Source organism: Plectropomus leopardus, chromosome 4 (assembly GCF_008729295.1).
Source record: "Plectropomus leopardus isolate mb chromosome 4, YSFRI_Pleo_2.0, whole genome shotgun sequence".
Lineage (NCBI taxonomy): Eukaryota > Metazoa > Chordata > Actinopteri > Perciformes > Serranidae > Plectropomus > Plectropomus leopardus.
The window spans coordinates 16,309,712-16,331,399 of NC_056466.1; the positions used below are offsets into that span (position 1 = coordinate 16,309,712).

Consider the following 21,688-nt stretch of genomic DNA (forward strand, 5'->3'; position numbering starts at 1 on the left):
GTCCTGGGCTTTTAGAGGGCAGGGGGCCACTAGAGTGTCCAGAGTGTGATGCACATGCACAGACGGGAAGAAGGCAGAGTAGCCTTTGGTCTTTCAGTTGCTCTTCGTATGACACAGAGACAGACACACACACACACACACACACGCACACACACACACACACACACACACACACACACACACCTCCCCCTGCCTTCTCTTCAAGCCCCCCTGCAGCTATCAATCAACTTTCCATTTTGTTTGGTGGCAGCAGACATCCCAAACACTGCTATTAGTGGCCTGGCCTATGACCTGGACCCCTAGAAACCTTCAGCACAACTACCAGCTCTGGCCTCAACGCACACTCATCACATTATTAGATTAACAGCAGCCTGGATATGTTATTGCATTTAAATGAGGACAAAGATGCTCCACAGTTGAGGTCTGAGAGGAAGTTAAAAAAACAACAAAGTGACCTTCAAGAAAATGGTATCTGTAATGAGTCTCTGTGATGTTGTACTTACTCGTGCCCTCAATGAGGAGCTCTTGTCCGTGGCTGCCCAGCAGGGTCCGAGAGAGGAAGGGGGCAAAGTCCACAAAGATCTCTCTCAGCAGAGGAGCTGCCTTCTCCAGAGCATGCTCCAGACGCTCTGAGATACTGGAAATGCAACCCAAAAATACATAAACACTTTTGTATAATCTATGATTGAATGATCAATTTCATGCTCAGTTCGGAGAATGACCCTCTGATTTTCTGTGTCTGTGTTTACTTGATATTTCTTGTTTTGTTTTTTGTTCTTGTTTGCTTTTTGCCTTCTTTTTGTTGTGTTTTGTCATATTTGGTATTGTTTAATTGTCTCATTTCTTTTGTTATTCGTTTGATGTTATGTCAAATTTTGCTCATGTTTTATTATTTTCTGTTGAGATCCCCCTTTTAAAACATGGTAAATGCTACTTAAAATGAAACTGACATGCAACTTCAAAATAAGAGAAGTAGATGCCAAATTTAAAAATATAACATCAGTTAAATATCTGAAAAATATAATTAGGGCAAAGCAACAATCAGTGGGTATGCATTAATATCTGATGCTTATGTGCATAAAAACCTGATAGTATATGCGCCTGTGTGTGTGCATGTGTGTATGTGAGAGAGAGAGGAGAAAAGAAGATGAATCACCTCATATTGGGGGCTGTGTTCTGGGTCACAGGGGAGAGTGGGGGGACAGATGGCAGGCTCGCGCTGGCTGGAACCTGGCCGCCTGCTGCAGGGAGAAACCAAAGAACTCTGTTATTAGTCTGGATGTTGGACAAGAATAAGACGCTATACACACACACGCACACGCTCGCACACACACACGGTTATACATTATACGACCAGGGTAGCACCATAAACCTGTGCGGAAACATGCATCTTACGAAATAATACAATGGCCTCCATTCAAATGTATAGAAGAAGGGGATTTATGATCAAATAGGGCAAGTGGGGGTACAAGTATAATTTTATGGTTAGATAGTGGATGATGTACTCCAAGCACAATATGTCTTCCTTATCAATATACAATTCAGAGGTTTTCATGATGGAAACCTCTAAATTGTGCGCTGAAAGGCTGGCAACATTTCAGTGTCAGCTGTAGTCACACCTAAAACAGTGAGATTATTTTGGAATGCTGTTTTTTAATATGTCAGCCATATATCAAACAAACGCACAACAGTAAGCATTTGTTGTAAGTAATATTTTCAGTGATACACCTGTGTTGGAATGTGAAATGCTGCTGCTTGCTTAAAATTGTTTTCACACATTAAGTCATTACATACCAATTTAGTCCTCTGGGCTGTTTTTGTGACTGTTTCATTATGCAACTAAAAGGTGCTTTACGACTTAATTCTGGAGACAGAGGCACAAACGGTACAAAGTCCGTGTTTGATTGATCTGGCAGTAAATTCACTTCCCTGTGGCTCATAAATAAGCTAATGCCCAGCTGAATATGGAGGAGGGGGATTCCTCTGGTGTTTCAGCGGGCTTGTTTTTCCAGCCAGGACAGTCTCCAAGCAGGGATAACTCTTAAGGAATGACAGACAGTGTAATGTGGGCTGGAATGTGTGTGCGTGTGTGTGTGTGTGTGTGTGTGCATGCAAGGTGTTAAGCAGCGCCATGTGGGCCTGGTGAGAGTATCCCTCTCCAGCTGAAGTAGCTCCTTCAAACAAAGAGGAGTAAATGAACGTCTCCATTAGTCCTCCCACTGCCCCACTAAAACACACTAGCATGCTCACAAAGCATATTTACTCAACACTGCTCGCTGACACAAAGCACCCTGTGCATACAGCTTTAACACTTATCATTATTCACATGCACGCACGCGCGCGCGCACACACACACACACACACACACACACACACACACACACACACACACAGACACACACACACACACACACACACACACACACACACACACAAACACTCCCCAGCCTGATTTTACAGTGAATGCATAATCTCCTAAAACACACGAACCCCACTCTCAAGTCACTCCCTCCTCTCTTAAACACACACAGACTCCTCAGTGAAAAAACATTACATTTTTACACACACTAACATAGGAGAATGTGACAAAAAAAATAGCTGGCCATTCAGTCATTATTTACGGTCACTGCTGAACCAGTAAAAATAAGAGAATTGGTGCAATAAAAAAAGATGTGACTTTAATATGTTTTATTGTATTTTATACATTCACTTTAATTCATACTTAAATGAGAAATCACTAACATAACATCCCTTTTCTTTTATTTCTACATATTTTGGCATTCATGTTTGAACTAGTAATTATGATTTTACATGTGTCTTTATTTTTAATATATAAACAGTTATATTTGGGAAAATTCTACTCTACTTAATCAGTGCATCTCTCTTGTTCCATGTTTTCTTCTCAAGCCTTTAGCAGCTGGCTTACATTGTACAGCGCAGCAACGTTATTTTTGTAGCCACGCAGAGGTGCAAAATCTCTACATAAATAGACATTTTCATGGATGTCTCATCCAGGTTATGACTTATCTGAAGACTGCCCTCCTAAAAATTTAGTATGTGTCTTTGTGTACTTACTTGCTGCAGAGTCTGCAGAGGCGCCCTGGGAGGCATCTCCAGAAGACACTACAGCGACACTGTCCATAGGTGTCCCACCAGACACAGATGCAGCAGTGGCTGCTGGAACCGTCATGGAAGTGCCTGGGGATGGTGTCAAGCCCACTTTCTTGGGTGCAACGATGACACTTCTGTAGAGAGACATGACAAATTATTCCCTTAAGTGTCACCTTGACACAACTGTAAGACAATGCTAACAGCAAAGGTTCGCAAGGAGCTTGATAAGGCTCTAATGTACACAGTATGGCTGGAACAACACCAACTCCATCTATACATAAGACTTAAAGAGTAATTCCAAGGCCACATCACAAAAATAGTTTAAAATAATTACATACATCTTGCTACAAACCAGCAGCTACCAGCAGCAGTCTTTATTCTTGATAGTCTTGTTGTTTACTTGACCACAGCCAATTCTAATAGAACAAAAATGCATTTCATTTTGCTTGCTAACCTAGTCTTTGGCATCACAGCATGTTGTGTACCAGCAATGTGCAGGTTATATTTCTGTCATATCAAATCAAGCCCACTTTGGATGAATGTTTTCAACTTCTACCACATAAACTAAGACTTTTTGCAATCCCTGTGACACATGTAGTATTATATTGTTGCATTTTTTAAAAAATCATTCACTATACAGTGCCAATATGATACCTGGGTTATGGTATGCATATCCAAAAAGTTTGTTTTTTTTTCAAACCATCCTCTGAGGACTAATTTACCACAACTGATGAAAGTTTCAGCAGTAAACAAGAAAGTGTGCAGGACTTCTTCTATTTATTGTCATTTTTTAGATCCAGAAATATTTCGTTTAAAGATTAAAGTAAGAAAATCTAACAAAGCATTTGATTCCAACTTTTAATGGCTGAGCTTTCTCAGTATTTATACCCACATTTTTGCTGGTAATAAAAAAGTATTAAGCTTTAGCTTTGGTTAATTTTTACATTCACTTTTACTAAAACTGCTAAAACAACTTTTTTCTTGGTTGACACAAATATCTGATCATTGACAGCTGCTTAAATTTCTAAACACAGTTATCTATTCAGTGATAATGCTGCTACTCTAGATGTTCCTCCTGTAAAGTCACAGGAAGTGTTTCTCGTAGTGATGCGGTACGACTGAGTGGAGTTCAATTCCCATCCGGCGAACAGCAGATGGGAGGAGAGCAGCATGCAGATAAGCTGTCAGCTTAGACCAAGGCTCTGACAGACCACTGGCCATATCAAAGAGAGCCTGGCCCTGCTTATCAGTGCTGACACAGAGGAAGCAGTGTCTAATCACTGGCTACTGCTCCCTCTCAAAAACGCAAACCAGGGCAGGCTCACCACGTTACGCAAGCATGCACCAAATATGCACAAAATTTGAATATGGAAAGAAAAGATGGGCGGCACACAAAAAAAGAGCTAACATACATTCCTGCACATTCCCAGTCAGCGTGTGTTCACGTTTTTATGCACACACAGGAGGATAGCGGGGTCTGGCTCCCTGCGGTGCAGACAGATAGCTGGCTGCAGCATCAAAAGGGGTTTTCAGCTGATTTAAGGCAGGTGATCAGATCTATTAAAAGTTACTGTGAATGTTAAACCCTGACAGCTGACCTTTGCTTTGCCTGATCTATGATTTAAAGATAATAGAGCTGCATAAACGGATCCCAGTGGCTTGACAGCAGTGTTTAAAATACAAACACATAATGAGAAGGTCCAGACTGATACATAAAAACAGACGTAGCGATTGGACAAAATGAAACCAGTATTGATAGCTTGAAAGAGCAGAGATAAAAGTATCTGGTAACCTTTTTTTGTTCTGATAGAGAATAGGCTGGGTGGTGGTATCAGGGAACAAGGGCGGTGCTGACGTGATGCACCCCAGGTGTCAACAGCAGAGGAGGGAGACAGAGAGACGGAGGCCGCCTGGTGTGTGCAGGCTGAGAGTTTGTGTTTGGTTGTGTGTGAGATTGTGTCCAAAAAATACCTGAATATATGCATAAGAGAGTACAAATAAATTCACGAGTGCACAAGTGTGCGCGAGTCTGCCAGTGAACATGTCCATGTATGTGTTTGGCCTTCCATCTGTTCCCCAGCAAAGGCCCAGTGAATTATTCAGCAGGTCATTAGCCACACTTATCATGAGTGGGCCGCCCCAGTCGATTAATCAGCCGTCAGCGGCCCCACTCAACCCACAAACAGGAGCCCACGGCAGTGTGTGTGTGTGTGTGTGTGTGTGTGTGTGTGTGCGTGTGTGTGTGTGTGCTGGGCTAAGGCTGAATTATTTAAAGGTTTTAACCTACAATGGATAAGTGCAGTAAACACTGTGATTCCAGTAATCTCTGCTATTTTAGGTAAAACGAGAGCGAGAATGAGTAAGGAAGTGTCAGTGGTGTGTATGTGTTTGAGTGTGTGTGTGTGCGTGTGTGTAAAAATACCATCCTCTAGAGTGTTAACAGAGCCAACTCATGTGAGGGAGGGGGGCATACCCCCGGCAGAGCTTTGATCTCCCCTTTCACCCTTGTTTCATGCAGCCCCATGCATGTGAATGTTCAAACTGTTGTTCGTTGACATACACACAGACACATTTGCATGTACACACTACTGTCAAATCTACTGCGTTTAACGCCACGGCATCTCAAGCTGTGATTGGCCGATGATGGCTGGTGTGGGAGGGGCATTAACTTGATGACATCGGTGATTAATGAGGGGTGCAACTGGGACCTAAGGGGCTCGCAAAGTATGAGAATAGCAGAATCTCGATGTTTTTCATGTGTTTGTGAGTGTGTGGACATATGTATACGTGCATGGGATTTGCATCAGAAATGCATTGGTTGGACTTATTTATAACAAAGCAAAGCCAGAAAACATAAAGCACAGGAAGAAAAAATTGAAATTTTGCCTGAAGAGTTAAAAAAGTTATAATATATTAACTGTATACTTTATGCAGTGTGTGGATAGGTATGCACATAATAATATGTATGTGCAGGTGTTTTTGTACATGCATATACTGTAGTTACTGGAGTGCAGCCCTTCTCTTGTAACTCAGAGAGGCATGTTGGGAGGTATCATGTCGTCTGGCTTTAGGTGAATTTTGTATGTTTTATGCAGCTAGTTAATAAATCACTTTAAAGAGGATATGTATACTGTACAGGGCACTCATATCACAATACCATAATGTATGTGTGATAAAGCATGTGGTAATACTGGCTCGATTTTTTGTAGCGAATATAGTGTAGTAGTACAATAAATGTTAAATAGGCTGCATTCTAAATGTACTTTAAGCTCTGATTTTCTTCATTTAAGTTTAAAATATTTTGCTGGATGTGGTTTTATCTGTAGTTTGATTCTTTAAAGGCACATTTGCACCCTGAAATAAAACTTTTTTTTCTCTTTTACCTATAGTGCTACTTAGCAATCTAGATTGTTTTGATGAGAGTTGCCGAGTGTTGTAGATGTCAGCCCAGAGATGTCTGCCTTCTCCTTCTCTATAATGGAGCCAGATGGCACTCAGCTTGTGTTGCTCAAAGCGCCAAAAATACATCTGAAAAGCTCAAAAGCCATGTATTTTTTTAGAAATCATGACCTGGTTACTCAAGATGATCTACGGACCTTGTTGTGAGCAATTTAATGTAGAAACTACTTCCTTTCTACCAAACTAAACCCACCAACAGTATCACTACGCAGAAGGAAGTGCGCATCTACTCATGGCCGAGACCGTCATGCTCGTAACAGTGCAAGATGTAGACATTAATAGCCTCCTCCTCAGCTGAACTGTAACGTCAGCCAGCTAAGTGCTACCATGCATGCTGCATGAAGTGATTTTGGTGTGTGTAGCTCGATAGAAAGGACATACTTTATTGCATTAGAATGCTCAAGATCTGTGGATTATCCTGAGTAAGCAGGTCCTGATTTCTGGAAAGCGACATTGCTGTTGAGTTGGTTTTTTTTTTATATATTTTTTGTGTGCTTAGAGAACCACAAGCATAATGCAATCTAGCTTCATTATGGAGAAGGCAGACATCACTACGCTGTTATCGCCAACACTCAGCAACTCACACTAAAACATTGTAGCAAAAAAATGGCACTACATGTAACAGGAAAAAAAGTTCTTTTTTTCTTTGAGTGGGGTTACCCTTTAATGTTGATTTGATTTCCAGTAAGATTTCCAGTTGAAATTTACTACTGTGATCATCATTACTTTTCAAATTTGAAATGTTTTGCTCCAGTAGATATCTTTTAACATTTAACATTATAAAGATAATTTTAGAGGACATGTGGCTAAAAATGTTTATATAAAGTGTTTGCATAAGAAAAATATTGGTTGATGAAAACTGAAGCTTCTTCTCAAATATATTAATCAAAACCTAAGAACCTAATAATAATAACATATTGATTAGGTCCTAATGTGAGTCTCAAAAACTTTAGGTAATATAAACAAACTTTAGGTAACCTAAAACATGTAATTTTTACAGCCAACAACTGCAGGTTACAAAAAAGTGATCAGTGGCTCACAGAACCTCAATTGTTTTAAAGTGTGATGCAGAAAATGAAAAAGGAGCTACAGTCCTTCACTCTTTCAGTTTTGTTTGTGTCCAACATGCTTACCCTCTTCCTAAGCGGCACATTAACAACACTTCAGCATCAACACAACTCATCTGTACATCAACGTTCACATGCATGCAGAGTCCGCGGCCAGGAATGCAAACAACTGCACCATGTATATCCCAATGTCTAACACTCACATATTCTGCAGAACCATGCCGTCTAAATCATCGGCTTGTACAATGACACTGTTTAGTTCTGGTTAGTGTCAGCAAATATTTGCAGACTAGCTGTCATAACAGGGGCATGGCTGAGAAATGGATGGGAGAAATCCACTAGTAAATAAATCAGTAGGGATACTTCACCCCCTGACCAGCCCCCCAGTTTTTATCTGGGAGATCCCAGCTTCTCTCATACATTGGTCTCGTAAATCCAGCCCTCTGGGTAAGTGCAGAGTTGCCATGTTTTGGCAGGAGATGTCAGAGCAGAATATCAGCTCTGGCTTGTACTGGTGTCACTAGGAGACTTACTGGTTTGTGGGAGATGCTGAGCAGTGATAGATTCATTACAGGAAGATAATAAACACAGAGCATATCTACATATGTGGTAGGTAGAATTGGTAAGGGTGAGGAGACAGCAGGCTGATAAAGAAAGGTAACCTCAGGAGATAAGAGAATAAATACAGGCTTAAAGCCAGTGCAAGATATGGATAGTCAGGAAGTTTTGACCAGGAGACATCAAAATAATTTGGCACCTTGGCATTGAGGTATGAAAATGAGGGATCACTGGGAATATGGGTGGAAGAAAGGTTTGAATGTGTGCATATGTTTTTTGTTGAAACAGTCAAGTCAATTTATCACTTACTCATCATTTTTAATCAATATTCCACTTTTTTAGGCTGCTGAGATAAAAAGAAAGGCGAATTTTCAGGTGTTTTAAGGTTTCTCATCTGAATGTTTGCTGTTTTTCATTGTTTTATATCAAAGTCATGTCACTGTATTTTATTACAGTGGATTCTAGGTTATGGTGATGGTAATTTTTCACAACACTGTGACATTTTATAGACTGACCAACTAACTTAAGTACTAAAAGCTCACTTAAAGGATAATTCAGGTTGATATTCTATATTCTTTTGTCAACAAATCCCACGAAAAAGGCCAAAATCAACATTAAAGTAACCTACTAACAAGTTTTGTCTGTGTCCGTTTATTAAAACAAATAGAGCACTGGCATTCACCCATAGATTCATACAAGATACATAAGTTAGTCGTTTTATTTGTTTTGGACAAAGAATTTAAAAAATTCAGCCACACTTAATACTGTAATAATAGCTAGATACCTGATGCCAAGATGGCACCTATTCGTTGCTGACCTTTTGCATTCATAAGTTTCTTGCTCCCAAGTTTACTTACTCGTATGCAGCCGATTGAATATGTGCAGGAGTGTTTCTCTCGCCGGCCCCTCCTGCGAGTTCCCACTCAGCTCATAGACTTTACAATGTGTTGATGTCACAGATTTTTTTTTAATTTTTTTTTTTTTAGATTTTTACTGGGGGCTTTTTTGGCCTTTATTAAAAAAAGGGGGAGAGACACATACATGGGGGCGTCTGTTCTACCAGGTCAGCTTGGGGTGCCCCTACATATGTAGTTTAAATGCTTTTCTCAGTTTCAGGAAAACAAAGTTTTGCAAATATAAAACCACCATGAATCAAAGTTTCATGATGGAAAGTCCTAATTGACCATGTTTGCAATTCGAGGTGTCCTGTCATCAGCTTAAGATGTCACTTTTACAATGTTGGCATATGGAGAAAATGCTTTTTGGCTTGTGATTTTTTTGGCCACAATTAATAAGAAGACTAGCCTATTTATCTTTGAGTGACAGTGTTCTGTTTTTTTTTTTTTTATCCTTGCCACAGCCGTGCATAAGATACATTGTTCAAGATCTGGAGCTGTGCAAGCACTATCATTTGCTCTGTCTGTATATTAACCTTGAGTTCATCCCAAATACTGTACACTGTCGTGCTGTAAAATAGAGCAAAAAATGTATTAAATGTATATAAATATGTATTAATCCATAGCTGACAATATTACTTCAAAGTGACGGTTGCTTATGACAGTGTCAAGCTGTTTTAGAAAATTATTAAGTGTTTTTGTAAAAAAAGAAAAAATATATATATCTAAATCCTCAGTAGGAAGCAGTGAGTTTGGGGCTGAAAGCCAAAGACGGGGTTTGGAAGTTGAAAATTATTGGAAAAAATGGATTAGTTTAATGTTATTGTGGTGTTTTTTCATGGGATTTGTTAAAAATAACAAAAACATAGAATACTGCCAGCCATATGTTTTAACTGATAACAAAATAATTAGTTACAGCTCTACAATGTGTGCACGAACACCCTCAGAGAGGCTTTTATTTCCTCTTAAAAGGGAGCTGGGGTAAAGTTTGCTCTCCGTGCTGGGCTGTATGCCTTGCATGAAGAGGCTCCCATAGGCAACGAGCGAGCTGTTAGTCTATGTTCTCCAGCTCTCCTGACGTCCTCTCTTCCTACTGAGTGCGCTCAGTGGACAGGAGCCAGTCTAATCCCCCTGATATGAGGAGTGCCCTGAGACCTGACAAAGCATTCCTCAGATAAAGACACGCGATCACAGAGATGCCGTGGAATTCCCACAGTTGGGGGTAGGCAGACTGCCTAAGTGTGTTTGTGAGAGCGAGAGCGAGAGACAGAAACAGAAAAATGTTTTCTTCAGTACATGAGAACCTTGACTTGACATCACCCCCATGGAGACTTCTTTCTCCCCCTTCTCCCATCGCTCCCAAGCTCTACCCCCAACCCCCCACCCCCCTCTGCCGTTTGTGAACGTCTGTCTCAGAACCATCGCTCCAAATGCAAACCAGACCGGTGACCATCCTCTCTCACCTGGGTCCGTCTGCGGCTTCAGTACCCGGCTCTGCTTTTGAAGCCTCACTCCTGACTCCTGTTCAGCCCTGCACCTCCAGGGGTAATGCAAATTACACAGCTTTTATGCCAGAAAAAAGGGGGATAACGCTTCAAATGTTAGACAGCGAGAGACGAGCGGCAGGAGAGATGAAAAAGAGAGTCGTTAAATATCAGTGACACGGTGAAAAGAAACAGCTTCCTGCCAGCTTCGTCTCTCCGTCTCTTCATCCCAGACATGACTCCTGTTTTCCTTAAGACATGCTCTTTGTAAGGCAGTTTGCTCAGGATGAGGACTTAGATCGACAGCAAAAAGAAAGAACAATGCGAGTGAGGGGGAAAGAGTCGGAGACTACGATTCCTGCCGGTTCAAAAGGGTTTCTGTTACAGAATGTTTTTCAAGATCCACCTCCTCTGAGGATACCAAGCTGAGATGTCTTCAAGGTCTGACTTTCAAAAGTCCCCTGCAGTCATGTTGGGATAAATGGTATGAAACTGTCAACTGTGAAGCTGGAGAATCACAAGCGTATATGCACCATATGCACTCCTGAGCAACTGATAAAGCTGTCAGGTCTGCACCAGAGGAATTTTGACCCTGATTTTTTTTTCCCATGATCACCAATGTGCAGAGCAGAAAAATATTAATTTCTATAAAACATGTGGTCTTATATGTGTATTTCAAGCCATGTTTCAACCTGAGCACTCACCTATCAAAGGAGCGGAACTGTAGTGATGAGTCTCTGGCCGCGTCGCCCACACTCCCGAGAAATGCTGGAGGCAGCAGACTCGGGTCCACCATGATATCATCAGCTGGAGCGCTCACGAGGCTGCGCAGGATGTCCTTCACATTCTTGCCCTTTGAATCAGCGGGCAGAGAAGGTCTGACCTCAGAGGACAGAGTAGACAGGGCCTCTGAGATGGCGTCTGGGCCGTGAGTCACGCCAGAGGATGACAGGTCTGCCTCGCTTGCGGCGGTTGAGGTGTGGTCATCACCAATGCCAGAGTCATACCGCCGGAGAGAGACACCGTTTTCCACTTCTACTCCACCAGAAATGGCACCACTATCTAAGAGGGCACAGATAATAGAGACGAAATGTGAGGAATAAATCCATGCCACATAAGAAATTAATTACAGCAGTTTCCAACTTTGGTGTTGAATGCCTACAACAGGTCATGAGATGAAAACAGCAAAAAAAAAACATTGTTTCTGTTTGTTTGTTTGTTTTCTTCAGGTAAAAATAGTTTTGCTTTTCAGACTTTTCTAAACTCTCTTTTTTCTTATGCTATGGTTTAATAATGTGTAGTACAATACTGTATAAATTTAAAAACCTCAAAAATCTAAACAAACAAGGCTTTCTTAGGCATCAAAAGCAGAGAAAAATGGCAACATTAGAGATACCACTACAACGACATTACAGATAGCAGTATGATCTTCCTCTGCAGAGACATATTTCAGATGTCTTGTTTTGGGTTTTTTTTTTGAGCTGCTGTATACCTGTGCTCCTGGCAGACTGGGATCGTTGAGGGTGTTTCTTGTCATTGTGGGGCTCCAGGATGTCGCGGTACTTTGACACCATGAGGACTGAGATGAAGTAGACAACAGCAAGCGCCAGAAACTGAGCCTGCTTACTGTCCTCCTGAAACAAACAAAACACACTAAATGATCTGTGTCTTCTTCAGTAAGCAGTATTAGAGGAGTACATTTTATGCACACTGTGTTGTGCTTGTACATTGCACAAATGTGTTTTCTGTACAACTCACGATATCTCTGAAGACAACAGCCCTGAGGCGGTTGATGTCCATGTCCTGGAGAAGCCGGTCCAGGTCTCTGACTGGAGAAATCCCACCCGTCACTGCATCAACAGGACTCTGCATGTAAGAAGGTAAATCAAACCATCACCACATGAAATCTATTATTCTTTCCCAAGCAGCACATGCACTTTTACACCAATCAGGATGTTTATTAATCCATGGGCATTTCATGGAGCAGGGTAAGGTTTCAAAGATTAGGGAAGCTATCCCTCCTGGGATCATGTCCTTAACATAATGGCTTTTCTACAGAGCTGCTGCATTATAAATGAGCTTTAACACCCGGTTCAGGGAAGAACAACACGACTTTACTGGAAGTCACTGTATCAAATCAAAGGGGCAATGACAAAAGGCCTCGTCTGGTGTCAGAAATAGCAACCAGTGTGGTAATATAATAAGACATGAGCTAATGCAATAACACTTGGTGGTTGTTGGTGAGCAAGACAAAGGGCAGAGCTGCTTCTGGGTTACTATTGAGTTTGGGAAAAGAGCAAAGGAAGATGTGGGCATTTCTAAGTGTAAAAGAACTTCAAAATGAGAGTGTAAAAAGTATTGCAGGGATAATATTTATAAGTAGGCCAACATGGAAGTTAACATCACCTTGTTCCCTTGACAATAAAGCCCATGGGATTTTTTCACTGGATTATGGATCATTGCAGAAAATAAGCTCTGTGGTAAACAATCGTTTATGAGACTTACATATTTAGCTAAGCAAGGTAATCTTCACAAATGAACCACCACTTTTTTGATTTTTTTAAGCATAAATGCAATTGGCAGAAGTGAAAAGCTGACGTAAGGCTATAAACAAAAAACACCATGGTCACATGACTTAAAGTTGCCACCACAACAAGGCTGTAAAGCAGTGTTCAGCATGATGGTGCTCTGTAGTCTCATTTAGTCATTTGTTAGCAACCACATTTTAAAGACACATAAAAGCTTCAGAATTCATGTATTCATATTGACATATTTTATGTTGTAGAACAAAAAATGAAAATCTCTTATGCTTACAGGCCTTATTACAGACATCTAACCAAAAATCTTTTTTTAAAAAACACCAATGACTTCAAGATAAGGGAAGTGCAAAAATGCTCACTAATTTACAGTTTCTAGGACTAATTCGTGCAGCACTCTATTACTGAGATTTATTAGTATTTTAGAGAAAACAATTATACAAATTTAAAACGGCAGAGGAAAGTGCAACATAATAAAGTGAGGAGAGGAGTTGGGATACTTGCCTGCGCGGCTGCAGACATGGCTGCTCCCATGGAAGTGCTGGGCATGGCTGTATAGCTGCGTGCTGAGGCTTCTGAGCCATGCTTGAATTGGGCTTGCTGACACTCCAGACAGTTTCTCACTGCCATAGCACACACTACGGAGAAAGAGATAGTATGTGACATCATATAACTAAAGTAATTTTCAGAGAAATACGTATACGTATTGTGCTGAAAAAGGACAATGCAATCAAAGGAAAAAACGTGGAAAAAAAGAGGATTCTTTACACCTAAACTGAGAAACCCAGAACAGGAGCAGCTGAGAGAGACAAAAACAAAGGAGAAAAAGTGGGGCCATGACAAGGTCACGGCTCTGGCCAACTCTGGCAGCATCGTTCACTCTTCCCTGCTCCACCTCTCCTCCCAAGGTCACAGTGCAAGGGTGTGCTCTTGAATCACACCCACTGTGCGCAGCTCCCATAACAAATGACACTGCTTGGGTGTACACGTGCTGACTAGGCAGCGAGATACGTCTTTTGTCGCCAAAAAAAAAAAATCTTGTGGTCCGACAACTTTATGTGGCTTCAAAACTGGCACACTTACCATTTGTAATCTAATGTGCCGCCCGTCTGCTGGAGCCCCTCCCAACCCCCACCGTCCTGTACTTGACAACTGACAAATGTTAACTCTGAGCCATTTAGATTACGAAGGAGGGAATTATTCCGTCTGGAAATGGGCTCGCTTTTTCCATTAGGACTACTCTTTCATACGACCATTTATAAAACGAGAGAGGGGAGGGGGTGGCGGAGGAGGTGGAGATGCTAAAACCTTGTTACAGTCTTCCAAAATCAGATTAGGTGCCAGCAATGGGGAGCGCATACCTCATCAAATATTCATTTCATAACGGCTGCTTTCTAAAACTGGACCTGTAGTACGCTGGCATCACTTTCTAGCAAAAAAAAAAAAACCCAACAGCAACAATTGTGGCTGGATAATGTCTGGGAGGAGAAGTGCTCTTTGTTTAACAAGTTTGCATTTTGAAAGCTTTTTTGTTTGTAACCTTCATTGTGTGAGTATCTAAAAGCAAAAACTGATACCTGGATATGCACCATTACATATATGGAACAAAGCAAATGATTTAAATCAGTGTTCATTTTAAGTATTGTACCACTTTCATGCTGAGTGTGTGTGTGTACGTTGTGTTGATCTGCGTCTGCTGCAAAAGGTGCACCACATAAAATGAATAATGTAAGAATTTCAATATCTTTTATTCAGCTCGAGCGTGGCTTGGCTTCTGATGCTGTCAGAGGAGACTGTAATAGCCCGCAACAGAAGGCAGAAAAAGGCCTGGGGCTACGCTGCAGTTCAGCGCAGCCAAGGCCATTATGTAGAACTCACTATATCATGATAGCAGCCATTTTAGAGTGTTGCCATGCAGTGGGGTTATAATAACAAGATAAGAGAGCGCTGATATGAGCAAGAGTGAAAGAGGCGAGCGAATGAGAGAGCAGCGGCTGGAGATGGAGACGGCAGAAGAGAAAGAGAGAATACAGAAGGGAGGGTCAAAAAGGCTACGGGGAGCCATGACTGAGGCTAATATAAGAGGCTACTGCTGGCTGATACGAGGCAGATCGATGAACAGGGGAGGACAGAGGGCTTGGTAAAAGGAGGAGACAAAAGATGGAAATTCAGGGAGGGGGTGCAGATGAGCAGAAGGACAGCTAAACAAGAGTTTGAAGAAAATAAAAAGTTGACATCCAAGTGAAAGAATGCATGAGATTGAAAAATGTGTTTTCAGGAATAATGAGGCTATTTAAATAAAAGAGATGGACCAAGTGATGGGAAACTGTAAGAAAACAAAAAGTGTGCATACCAAGGCGAAGGCACTGTCTCAGGATGCCCCCTGACGACATGTTTTTCTCAGCCTCTATCTCAGTGAAGTTGAGGGAGCTGGCGAAGATGAGAACATCCACGAGGTTGATGAGGCGCTGTAAGAAGGTGACTGAAGCCTCCACCGCCAAGCCTTGGGATGGTTCAATGTTCTCTAGTTCATGCTGCAGGAAAATTCACACAGTAATTAATGGACAAGTAACTGTAATAGTAAAAAAATAGATTGAGTTAATTGTTCATTCAGTACAGATTAAGTAAAGGCTGATTTTAAAAGCTATTAATTATGGTAATAGTTTTGCTTTGTATGAATAATATTTACAAAAAGAAAAAAAAAATCTTTAAGTCAATGCAAAATTGCCATAGTAAGTTACAAGTTAAGGGAGTTTTTACTTGCACACTGTAAGAAAACAGGAGGCTCATAGAACAGAAAGTGTTCAAGTTAATTTTCATGCCTATAATTAGAGAGCTAAAGTCAAGATCCACTTGTTTTTACGTTACTTTCAACTTTATATTAACTTGCCTTATAAAAACAAGTTTTTCAAGAATATGGACTTTATACAAGACTCAAAACACCAAAACATGAGCTACAAATGAAGTAATCAAGGGCGGGAATAAAGGAAGTGTATCTAAATAAGCTTGAATTTGGAATAGCTGAAAACACATTTGCATCATTGCATCTAGGCATTGCCACTTTCTGTCAGTTGGTATAAACGGTTAATCACTTGTCAGTTGGCTAAAGACCGATCTTTCCATATGATCTTGGGCAAGTCTGAAAATTCATTTGGAAGTTATGTGTCTTTTTGGGATAGGCTGCTCCCATTACCACGCACCTTTTAACCAAATGGTATGAACACAAACACACATCTACACACACACACACACACACACACACACACACACACACACACACACAAAACAACACATACTTTAACTCAACACCAAATTTCAGCCCTCTAGAACATAAACTGTCATGAGCAAAGGGTGGAGAAATTTGTGTGGACTGACCAACAGAGTTAATTTTGGGGCTGCTGGTCGCTGCTAAAAAGAAACATCTAAAAGCTGCACCAAAAAAAGGATCTAGAAATCTAATGTATGTACGCAACCGATGTGGCAGCTATACTGACAACTATAAATCACATCTTAATGGGAGAGCATTTAAAACTGGCATTTGTTACATTTAGTTGTAAATTTGGTTAGAGACGACACACAACTGAATACAATTGAATTATAATGGGATTGAACTTCAACCTGTTTCTTAGACAGGCCAGTAAAGTCATTGACAGAAGCAAAGAATCATGTACGAGAGGCGCAGTCACTGAGATCAGACAACACAAAAACAAACTAACAATGTTAGGAGGCAGCTATCTGTGCTCTAATGCGATTGGGAAAGGTCAATGCGGATGGATAACTTCCTGAGATAAGAGCCTTCAACTGTATATACAGCCCCACACACACACACACACACACACACACACACACACACACACACACACGCACACGCACACGCACACGCACACGCACGCTTAAGAGGAGACTCACAGAGGAAGAGGTGGCCGCAGAGAGCAGAGGTAAAATGCCTCCACACGCCATGATGAGGTTGTCCACCACCTGGGAGATGAGGTGAATACTGTTGTGGACAAACACAACGTTCTCGCTGCTGTTTACGAAGTCCAAAATCGTCTTTGTGGAGTGACTGAAAAGCAAAGGACAAAAAGATTGCTGTGTTAATAAAACGCAGAGTACAATATAACAAGCAGAACATAACTTCATAGAGAGTGTTAGTTGGCAAACTTTAAGTGAGAGCAAGTTTTCAGTGAGTTATTGTATTACATTATTTGGCACTAAAATACCACACATCCAATTGTTCTTGCTATTAAATGCTTACATTCAAGTATAAAAATATCTTTGCAAAAACATTTCCTGTGCTTTGGTCTACACCTCATCAGGTGTCCTCAATGAAGCATGAATTTCAAAGCATCCTGAAGGATTTGATTTTAGTTTACTGTAGTATGAAGTACAGCTTCGTGCAAAGACTGGGGCTACTACAAATACTTCTGGCATATTTCTATGTTTTGCTTTAAAGTAGTATATACAAAAAAATCCTCACTTTAAAATGTGACAAATAATAACATGTATAATGCAAAGTACTTCCTGAATTCAATACCTAAAAACATTGCATTTACAAGCAAAACTCAGAAGTAAAAACAAAACAGACTTGTGGAGGACTCCTTCAGACACTGCTTGATCAGGGGAACGTTTAAAATGAATTCCTCGGTTTGCTCCTCAGAGGCACAAACAGCCAATAAATCTCTAATCCATTAATCAATTAAAATAATTGTTAGCTAAAGCATTAGCAAAGTCAGAGTCAGCGGATTGTTGCCCTACCTCCTCCACATCTGGACATCTGTCTCGATAGAGAAGAGCAGGTCAGTGAGGAGGCGTTGGTGCATGTGGGACCAGCGAAACTCTGGGATGCGAAACATGGTGGAACGAGGGGCCGAAGTGCTGCTCTGCTGACCTGAAGACCCTCCTGCTGCCGCTGCTGCTGCCGGCTGGCCTTGGCTGGTTTCCTACAAAGAGACATCAGCAAAACATGGTTAGCTTTAAAGGATAACTTTGGTATTTTTCAACCTGGACTACAATGTTTAATGGGAAATTGGTCCAGTACTAAGCAAGAGTGCTGCAGCCAGCAGTTGTGTACAGGCTGCAGTGTAACCATTCAGAGCATATTCGCACCGTCAATTTACGTCCACTAAAAGAGCTTGTTTTTGTCACAGACAGGCTCAGATTGTTACCGTAAGTGTCTGACAACATTATGTAAAATATCCCTACAGAGAAGGATCGTTCTGTTCAAGAGTAAAATCCCTCTTTCTTAGAAACAGCTGAAATTCACTACTGGCAAACCTACCAGACTCCATTTAAATAAATAGTAATTTTAGCATTGCAGAATCAGCATATTTTCACAACTTACTGGGTGAATTTAGAGATTATTTCTACCAAACCACAGTTGGTGATTGTTGAAACAGTGGAAAGATGAACCAAGATGGTGTTTGTGTGTTTTATTTTTTTCATGTCAACTTCAATGAAGTGTATTTAACATGAGAAAATTACTGTTTATGCAAATGGAGTCTGGTGGCTTTGGTGATTTTGACTGTGACTTTTTCTGGTTAACTAAAAAGGACCTTAATCTTTAAAAAATGTCTACAAGTAGGTATCCTCTCCATTATGTTGTCAGACACTTATTATAATTCTCTGATCAATGACAAAAACAAGCACCTTAGGTGGCGATAAAACAATGGTGCATAATTGTCCAATAACATTACACTACAGCCTCTCACTCAATACTGGACCAATTTTAAAAAAATGTTGTTCCGATTAGTCACTAAGACAGAAAAACATGTGAAAAGGATCCAGGTTGAAAATATACAGAACTTACCATATAACATAAGGGTTTAGAGTCTGAAAAGATCAGTCCTATAAATGTAATTTATTGAAAGATCAAAAGTAGAGAAAACAAAGACAAAAAAGATGCGTACTGTTGTAGAGGTCTCCTTCAGTTCAAGTCTCTCTGTGTCTAAGGCCACATTTGACACATCCAAGCGGGCAATTTTGATCTCTTTGGTCTTGCTGACAGAGTCTGCACTCTTCTGGGTGTCAGAGTTTGAGGCGGCTGTGCTGGTGTCTGTGGGAGCGGACACAGTTTCCCCTTCGGTGGTGCCGGTGGTCTCTGAAGGCTGACTTGGTGAGGTGGAGTCTGATGCTGCTGCAACCTCCTGAGCTGTAGAGGGCGGTGTGGTGTCTGAGGGCTGTTGGCCTGCAGTTACGGTTTCAGTTGTGGAGAAAGACTGATCATCTTTAACTTCGTCTTTGGGTGATTCTGTGGCACTTTGTTCAGGCGTTTCAGCTGGAGGAGTCTGACTCTCCGCAACAGACACCTGTGTCTCTTCAGTTTCACTCTCCTCGGTTTTATCTTGTTCTCCGACCTCTTGATTCTCATCTTTTTCTCCATCAATCTTCATCTCACGACGTTCCTGATCATCTTTCTTGCCTTCATCATCTTCATGTTTAACATCCTCCTTCTTTCCTGCCTCCGCTTCCTCTCCAGCAACAGCTGAAGCATAAGAAGACTCCTCTTGGCTGTCATCAGCATCACTCGGGTGGGTGTGGTCACTGACAGGCGACACAACGGAGGCTCCATCCTGCACGCTGTCCTCCACATAGGCTGCAGACTCAGGTGACATTTGGTCAGTCTCAACCTGTTGTTCTGAAACTACTGGCAGTTCTGTTTCTGCTTCATTCAAAGAGTCTTCTGTCATGGAGTTTGATGATTCACCTCTGTTAGTTTCAGATTTTTCATCATCTGTTACAGGTGTTTGCGCACCGTCACTCGCAGATGTAGCAGAGTCTTTTGTGTCACCTGTTTCAGCCTGCTCGCTAACTGATGTTTTTAGATCATCAGCGTTCTTGGTCTCAGTCACTGGTTCCTGCTTGTTGGTGTCTTCACTCTTTTCCTCTTTATCGTTCTCTTGTGTCACAGTAGCTTCTGTCTCTTTTCCATCATCACCAGAGGCCCCCTTCGAAGACTCCTGAACTAACTTCTGCTCATCCCCTGCCCCGACCAGGATGTTGGACACGATGATGGATGCGTGTCCCTTTCCATCGGCAGCCTCTGGTGGGCTGGAAGTGATAGTGGAACTAGTTGCTGAGTCAGGGGACTTCTGGGACAGCTCGTCCACTGTGAGCTCAATGACAGTGGAAGGGGCTGTCTCCTCTGCAGGCGGCCCATTGACACATTCCATGGTCTCCGAGCTTTGGCTGACACCAGAGATGGTTCTGATTGTGCTCTGAGAGCCTGGAGACTCCCGGCGCTGGTACTGACGGAACATACGGGACAGATTCTCTTTATGCTGCTCAAAGGTGACCTGCAGACACAGAAGAGTATTCAATCAAATGCATGAAAACACAACATGTTGTCAAAAATCTATCTAACTTATCTATTCTTTAATCAAAGGACAATGCAGATTTATTACAAGCTGGGTCTTACTTTTGCAGTTTTGGCCATCACTTCAGTGGATAATGATGACATTTTTCTTACCAAAGAAACTGCTGAGACTTGAGAACACAGTGACATTGCTACAAGTCCAACAGGGCAAGAAACTAAGACTAAGACGATCAAACAAGGCAGCTTCAAGAATATTTATACTACTTTATTTGGAGGTAAAACTTAAAGTGAATGCAACTGTCATTGCAAAGCCTACATGCACTTAACTACCATAAGCCAAGTGGGTTAAAGTGAAAATAGGAGGTCTCTCTGTGAGCTGTGTTTAAGGTATACTATGGAGGAATTGTCAGCTACAGCTTGTAAAGAGCATCTCCAACAATTTTTTTTATTTTGGCACTGTGCTTGGGATTTTCTTCATCCTTCCTCTGTTGCATGCTGTTTAAGGTCTGGCACCTGGTCGCCATCTTTTCATAAAGTCTCAGCATCACCTGTCTGCTGTGCCCAGAAGCGTCCCAAACACAACAAAATAAGAAGAAAAAGGAAGAAAGTACAGGCAGGGGGCAGAGTCTCTGCAGATAAACCACACACTTCTAGTGGGTCATAAGTGATGATTGATTATATATTATATAAGAATCGATACTTTGTTTTTAGGAAAATCTTGCATTGCATATCTTTAAGCAAGGACTTTTGCATAACCTGGGTGCTTGTTTAAAACCTGATTGATCATCTGAACAGTCGTGTTTCTTGCCCCAACAAACTTCTTTGTTACTAGCCATAGGAAATATAGCCAAAATTACAAGAAAAAAGACCCAAATTGCTGTAATCTGGATTTATCCTTTAAGTGTAGTTTCTGTGATACTTTTTATGTAAAGACCTTGACGATGCTTTTGTTTGAGAATCTAGAAAAGGCATCATAAAATGTTGCATTGACAGGACATTTGATGACAGCAAAATGGAAAATCACTACTACCACGATAGTTAATGATAAATGCCATAAACCTATTAAACAATACATCAACATTTACGTATCTCATCTCATCATGTAAACCTCCCTCTCTCTTTCTGGTATCTATTAGTATAAGGATATTGCATGGCAATATTGTGTCCATACATGGAAGCCAAGTATGTTTAGTTTTTTGGGGTTTTTTTTGTTTTTTTATAAAGAGTTGACTTGGTAGCCTGGAATAAAAAAAAAATAATTGCC

At 41.2% G+C, this 21,688-nt stretch overlaps 1 protein-coding gene across 5 annotated transcripts in view; it reads right to left on the reverse strand.

The window, feature by feature from the left end:
* lrba (LPS responsive beige-like anchor protein) overlaps nucleotides 1–21,688 on the reverse strand; it is a 228,068-nt gene that overhangs the window by 144,306 nt on the left and 62,074 nt on the right. For 4 of the 5 annotated variants that reach the window (XM_042484504.1, XM_042484503.1, XM_042484502.1 and 1 more), the window contains exons 22-32: nucleotides 19,019–20,404; nucleotides 17,868–18,052; nucleotides 17,022–17,175; nucleotides 15,466–15,646; nucleotides 13,617–13,750; nucleotides 12,334–12,441; nucleotides 12,068–12,209; nucleotides 11,280–11,637; nucleotides 3,076–3,245; nucleotides 1,157–1,241; nucleotides 504–637 (exon numbers count right to left, since the gene is read on the reverse strand). In XM_042484504.1, coding sequence (XP_042340438.1) covers nucleotides 504–637; nucleotides 1,157–1,241; nucleotides 3,076–3,245; nucleotides 11,280–11,637; nucleotides 12,068–12,209; nucleotides 12,334–12,441; nucleotides 13,617–13,750; nucleotides 15,466–15,646; nucleotides 17,022–17,175; nucleotides 17,868–18,052; nucleotides 19,019–20,404 — 3,037 coding nt within the window. The remainder of the gene's footprint in view (nucleotides 1–503; nucleotides 638–1,156; nucleotides 1,242–3,075; nucleotides 3,246–11,279; nucleotides 11,638–12,067; nucleotides 12,210–12,333; nucleotides 12,442–13,616; nucleotides 13,751–15,465; nucleotides 15,647–17,021; nucleotides 17,176–17,867; nucleotides 18,053–19,018; nucleotides 20,405–21,688) is intronic. The other variant, XM_042484501.1, reaches the window with a different exon arrangement.